Raw genomic sequence first — 5,622 nt, forward strand, 5'->3', positions numbered from 1 at the left:
ATGGGCATCCAAGATGAACACACTCTTCTCAGAGGATGAAATTAAAGGAGCGAATAAATATATGGAAAAATGCTCCACATCACTAGCCATCCAAGAAATGCAAATTAAAACCACATTGAGATATCATCTCACCCCAGAAAGAATGGCTGTCATAAAGAAATCACCCAACAACAAATGTTGGAGAGGCTGTGGGGAAAAATGAACCCTTCTGTACTGCTGGTGGGAATGTAGACTGGTGCAACCTTTATGGAAACCTGTGGAGACTCCTAAGGCAAGTTGAATTGGAAATCCCATTTAAACCAACTATTCCTCTATTGGGAATTTTCCCGGAGGATCTGAAAATATCATATCATAGGGATATATGTGTGCCTATGTTTATAGCAGCACAATTTGTGACAGCCAAATCTTGGAAACAACCAAGATGCCCATCACCTGAAGAATGGTTGAAAAAGATGTTGTATTTTTACACAATGGAGTATTATTCAGCGATGAAGAATGATAAACTCAAAGCCTTTTTTTTGAACCGGGTATTGAACTCAGGCCCTTGTGCTTGCCAGGGAAGCGCTTATTCCATTGAGCCATCTCCCCGGCCCCTTAGGCATCTTGTTTACAAGATGGTTGCTTTCTTTCTTTTTTTTTTTTTTTTTTTTTTTTTTTTTTTTTTTTGTGGAACCGGGGATTGAACTCAGATCCTTGTGTTTGCCAGTCAAGCGCTTATCCTACTGAGCCATCTCCCTGGCCCATGTGGTCAGCTTTTGCAACAGGAGGAGGCCAAGCCCACACTGCGTTGCCCACGCTAGTCTCTACCTGGTGATCCTCCTGTCTCGGCCTCCTGAGTGGCTGCCATGGCAGGCATGTCACACTGTACCTATTACCCCTTTCTACAAGGAGACAAGAATCAGGTTTCCATAGGACAATTCCAGATTTTCAAAACACATTGGCCAAACCAAAGTGGGTTTTGCACCAGGCATGACCCACAAGCAGCCAGTCTGCCATCATGGCAGGTGGGAAAGCAGACGTGAAGGCTTTTAAAGGCAAAGGGGGAAGCGTGTCATGTGGGGAATGTCATTGGACGGACTTGGGACCCCGTGCGGAGAAAAGATCAGTTTTAGTCAGCATCTGGAAGGAGAAGGCGCATGCATTCCTCAATGTGCCCTCCCCCAACAGCCTTTCCTAAATTGGGAGGCAAAAGGCGTAGGCAGACAGACAAATCTCTAAAGCCAAAAGACAGGAAATTGTAGCAAGAATTCCGCTTTCACGCAGCCCAATTTTACCCGTGATTGCTTTAGAGACAGACTTCTTCAGAAGCTCCTGCGCTCCTCCTCCACGTCCACCAAGGAGCCCAGCAATAATGAAAAGGTAAAACATACACATCACAGCCGGGTGTGGTGGCGTGTGCCTGTACTCCCAGCACTCGGGGAGGCTGAGGCAAGAGTGTCAGGGGACAAGCCCAGTGCAAAGACCCTGGGTTTAGTTCCCAGTACTGCAACAAAACAAAACAAAACACCCACGTGTGTCATGGTGCGCAGCTCTCTGGAACAGCCAGTGGGAAACTCAGAGCTGCAGCCTCTCGGCGACAGCCTGAGGCTCCGCTTCCCAGCAAAGGGAGGACCAGCTCCAGCTCCGCAGGAGGCAGCGGGAGATGTGGGCTGCGGGGCCCTTGCATGGGCCTGCTGTTTGTGCAGCTGGTTACCTGGGCCCCCAGAGTATACAGAGGGCAGGGAGGTGGGGGGTGACCCCTTTGGAGAACTGTTTTTCTTTTTTTTGAGACAGGGTCTCACTGTGTAGTTCAGGCTGGCCTCAAACTCATAGCAACCTTCCTGCCTCAGCCTCCTGCATTTTCTTTCTTTCTTCATTCTTTCTCTTTCTTTCTCACTCTCTGACATGGATTCACCCTCAGCAAAGCTTCCAATCTCAAGCGCTGTGCTCATGGGCTGGAGCAGCTGCCTGTGGGCTGGGCCTCCCCTCTCTGGCACTGCGGGAGCCAAGTGGGATGGAGCGAGGTCAGGGCAGTCAGGCAAAGGTTAGGGGAGGAAAGCGACTCCAGGAAATGTTTGTCTTTCTCCACCAGGAGGGAGGACGAACAAGCTTTATTCCTGCCTCTGGGCAGCTTTGCGCACTCTCCAGCCCAGATCTAGTCTGGAGAGGAAGAGAGAAGCTACAGAGGCTCTCCCTCGTTCCGCTTGGCGCCTGGGGCCGCTTCCTCCGGAGCGCATGCATCTTGGAGCTAGGCCGGCCGCAGGCTGTGACTCCTGGAGAGGCGGGCAGCCTGTGACCTCCGCTCCACAGAAAGGGCCTTCTTGGAGCTTTCATTTCCAGGCTGCAGTTCTCTTGTGGGTGCAGCGCCCGACCCACCCCAGCGGGCCGTGCCGTGGCGCACCAGGACCTTAAGGGAGCCACCAGATCCGCCCCGGGGGCCTCACGGGGACGCCAGGGGCCGCTCCGCGCGCAGGACCCCTGTCCTGCCTCCGCCATGGACGCGGACAACGGGTCGTGCTGCCTGCTCCTCATCGAGGGGGACCCCATCTCCATGGTGATGCCTCCGCTGCTCATCCTGGCCTTCGTGCTGGGCGTCCTGGGCAACGGCCTCGCCCTGTGCGGTTTCTGCTTCCACACGAACGTCTGGAAGCCCAGCACCGTCTACCTTTTCAACCTGGCCGTGGCCGACTTCCTCCTCATGGTCTGCCTGCCCTTCCGGACCGACTACTACCACCGCCACCGGCACTGGGGCTTCGCCGACGTCCCCTGCAGGCTCGTGCTCTTTATGCTGGCCATGAACCGGGCCGGGAGCATCGTGTTCCTCACGGTGGTGGCCGTGGACAGGTATTTCAAGGTGGTCCATCCCCACCACGCACTCAACGCCATCTCCAACCGCACGGCGGCCGGCGCCGTCTGCGTCCTCTGGACCCTGGTCATCCTGGGGACCCTGTACCTCCTCATGGAAAGCCACCTGTGCAAGCAGGCCCGGGGCATCTCCTGCGAGAGCTTCATCATGGAGTCGGCCAACGGCTGGCACGACATCATGTTCCAGCTGGAGTTCTTCCTGCCCCTGAGCATCATCCTTTTCTGCTCCTGCAAGGTCGTGTGGAGCCTAAAGCGGCGGCGGCGGCTGGCCCGGCAGGCGCGGACCAGGAAGGCGATCCGCTTCATCGTGGTGGTGGCTGCTGTGTTTGTCACCTGCTACCTGCCCAGCGCGCTGGCCCGACTCTACTTCCTGTGGACAGTGTCCTCGAGCACCTGCGACCCCTCCGTGCACTTGGCCCTGCACGTCACCCTCAGCTTCACCTACCTGAACAGCGTGCTGGACCCACTCATATACTACTTCGCCAGCCCCTCGTTCCCCAAATTCTACACCAAGCTCAACATCTGCGGCTGGAGACCCCAGTGGGTAGGAGGCCCAAATACCCATGGGCCGGAGGAGCCAGTGGCGCTGAGCCTGTGTCGAAACAGCTTCGGCATGGCCAGTAGTTTCCAAAGCCAACTGGACAGCCAGTGAGACCTGCGGGTTGCTGAGTGGCACTGAAACAATCAGGCCAGTGACGCTGAGGGGGACAGATGGACAGCTTGGAGTGAACCCCTGCCCGTGCAGGGGCAGGGGGGGGGCTTGGAAAATGCAGCGTTCTCCTGGTCTGTTGGAACTCAGAGCCGCAGCCTACTACCTTTTTGGAAGGTTCTAGACTGATGTGAGTTTGCTGCATTTCTGTGTTGTGATTGCAGGACAGAGGGCCGCACGGCAGGGCGTGTGGAGGTTGTGTGCCTTGGGTTGGGGACAGCTCAGCTCCTGTCATTTTAAGTTGCCGAGGAAATAAAGCTGAGTGCTCTGGGGCCAGTTAATGAGCTTAATGACTCCCAGCATTTCTCTCCCTCCCACTTCTGCCCTTATCTTGGGAGTCAGAACCTGGACTAAGTGCAGGCTTTGCTTCCCGACTGAGCATGGACGCTCAGTAACTGTGTGGTCTCAGCCTGGCGTCCCCGTCCTCTCCGCCGGTCCTCCCACCAGTCACCCCTTTGTTCATTTCGTTTCCAATGTTTTGACTCCCAAGGAGCGCAGCAATGATAGAGAAACCTCTTGCTTTGACCTTGAAGGACCCCCATGCTTCTGCACATCTTTGCATTCAAAGGAAAGTGCTGAAGGTTATGCTTTATTGCCCTGGTTTCTCCAGGGCAACAGAGAGCTTGAGGAGGAGGGGGATGCCTGCGGCCTTTGAGATAAGCTGTGTCCAGGCTAATAGCTTTTGGCTCTCCTTACGTGAGTGAGGATTGCAGTGCTTCACTTTCCAAGTATTTACTGACCTCACCCTCAGCTTCAGGCACGGTTCTTTCTGCCCAGAGGATCATTCGTCAACTTTGTGTGACAGTGAAGTTTCGGAGTGGCAGAGCTGTTTAAAGCCTTTGCCTGTTCACCGAATAGTTTCTTTTCTTTTCTCTTTTTTTTTCTTTCACGGAATAGTTTCTAGACCTGTTCTGTGCAAGCTGTAGGATTCCCCTCTCATCCAGGGACACTTACGCATTTGTATTCCCCAGATCTACTCTGGAACTCTCAAAACTAGGTGAGGGCCTGGGGAGATAGCTCAATAGAATAAGCACTTGTCTGGCAAGCGCAGGGTCTTGAGTTCAGTCCTCGGTAACACACACACACACACACACACACACACACACACAAAACAAAACCAAAAAACCTAGGTGATTCCCCGCAACGACAACCTGCTCCTGCTCCAAATTAAGGGACAACATCCCACTAAACCTGGCTCCCTTCTCCGACACTGCAAAATGGTGAAAACGGCACTCTATTCCTTAAGGTATGCTGCCCCAGGCCCAGGAGCTCCCTCTGCCAACCTCTCCTACATTAGGCTCAGAGTGTGCCCCCACTCACCTGTCATTCCCTTTTTCAGAGATTCAGCAGAGCCTGGGCAGGAAGAGCGTGGTCCGTAGAAGATAAGTCTGTCCAAGTCTGAATCCCGGCTTAGGCACTCCTTACACTTGCGTGTGGGGTCGTGGGGCAGATTTTGTGGAGCCACTTGCAGTTTGCTCATGTCAGACAGGAGTGACAGTAATGTTGACTTCCTACTTTCAATGAATGCAGATGCAGTTCCAAAGCATAAAGGACTTTGTTTGCCATTTTGCCCCTGGTACCTAGAAAAACGCTCGCCTGAGTTACACGCTCATTCAAGGCTTTTTTTTTTTTTTTTTTTTTTTTTTTTTTTTGTCTTTCTGAGACAGGATCTCACTGTGCAGTTCAGGCTCGCCTTGAGCTCACTTTGTAGCCCAGGCTGGTCTCGAACTTGTAGTAATCCTCCTGCCTGAGCCTCCGGCGTGCTGGGATTACAGCTATGTGCCGCCAAGCCCAGCACACCCGGCCCAAGACTTGTGGAATGCGTGCAGGGAGCAGCACAGGGAAACCCCAAGCTGTGTCCAGAAGTAAGCGTGGACGCTGTGATCTATTATATTAATACATTTTACACATAAAGAAAGTGAGGCACAAGCTGGGTGCTCCTCAGTGCCACATCCCTCTACTCCCAGCACTCGGGAGGCTGAGGCAGGAGGATAACGTTAGAGTTCAAGGCCAGCCCAGGCTACCTAGTGAGACCTTGTCTGAAAAAAAAAAAAACCAAAAAAAAAAAA

At 53.4% G+C, this 5,622-nt stretch overlaps 1 protein-coding gene across 1 annotated transcript in view; it reads left to right on the plus strand.

The window, feature by feature from the left end:
- Hcar1 (hydroxycarboxylic acid receptor 1) overlaps positions 1 to 3,722 on the plus strand; it is a 4,967-nt gene extending 1,245 nt beyond the window's left edge. The window contains exon 2 of the mRNA XM_012515727.2: positions 2,290 to 3,722. Coding sequence (XP_012371181.2) covers positions 2,290 to 3,496 — 1,207 coding nt within the window. The 3' untranslated portion in view covers positions 3,497 to 3,722. The remainder of the gene's footprint in view (positions 1 to 2,289) is intronic.
- Positions 3,723 to 5,622: the final 1,900 nt, after the last annotated feature.

This window comes from Octodon degus, unplaced genomic scaffold, assembly GCF_000260255.1.
Source record: "Octodon degus isolate 3935 unplaced genomic scaffold, OctDeg1.0 scaffold00076, whole genome shotgun sequence".
Classification (NCBI taxonomy): Eukaryota; Metazoa; Chordata; class Mammalia; order Rodentia; family Octodontidae; genus Octodon; species Octodon degus.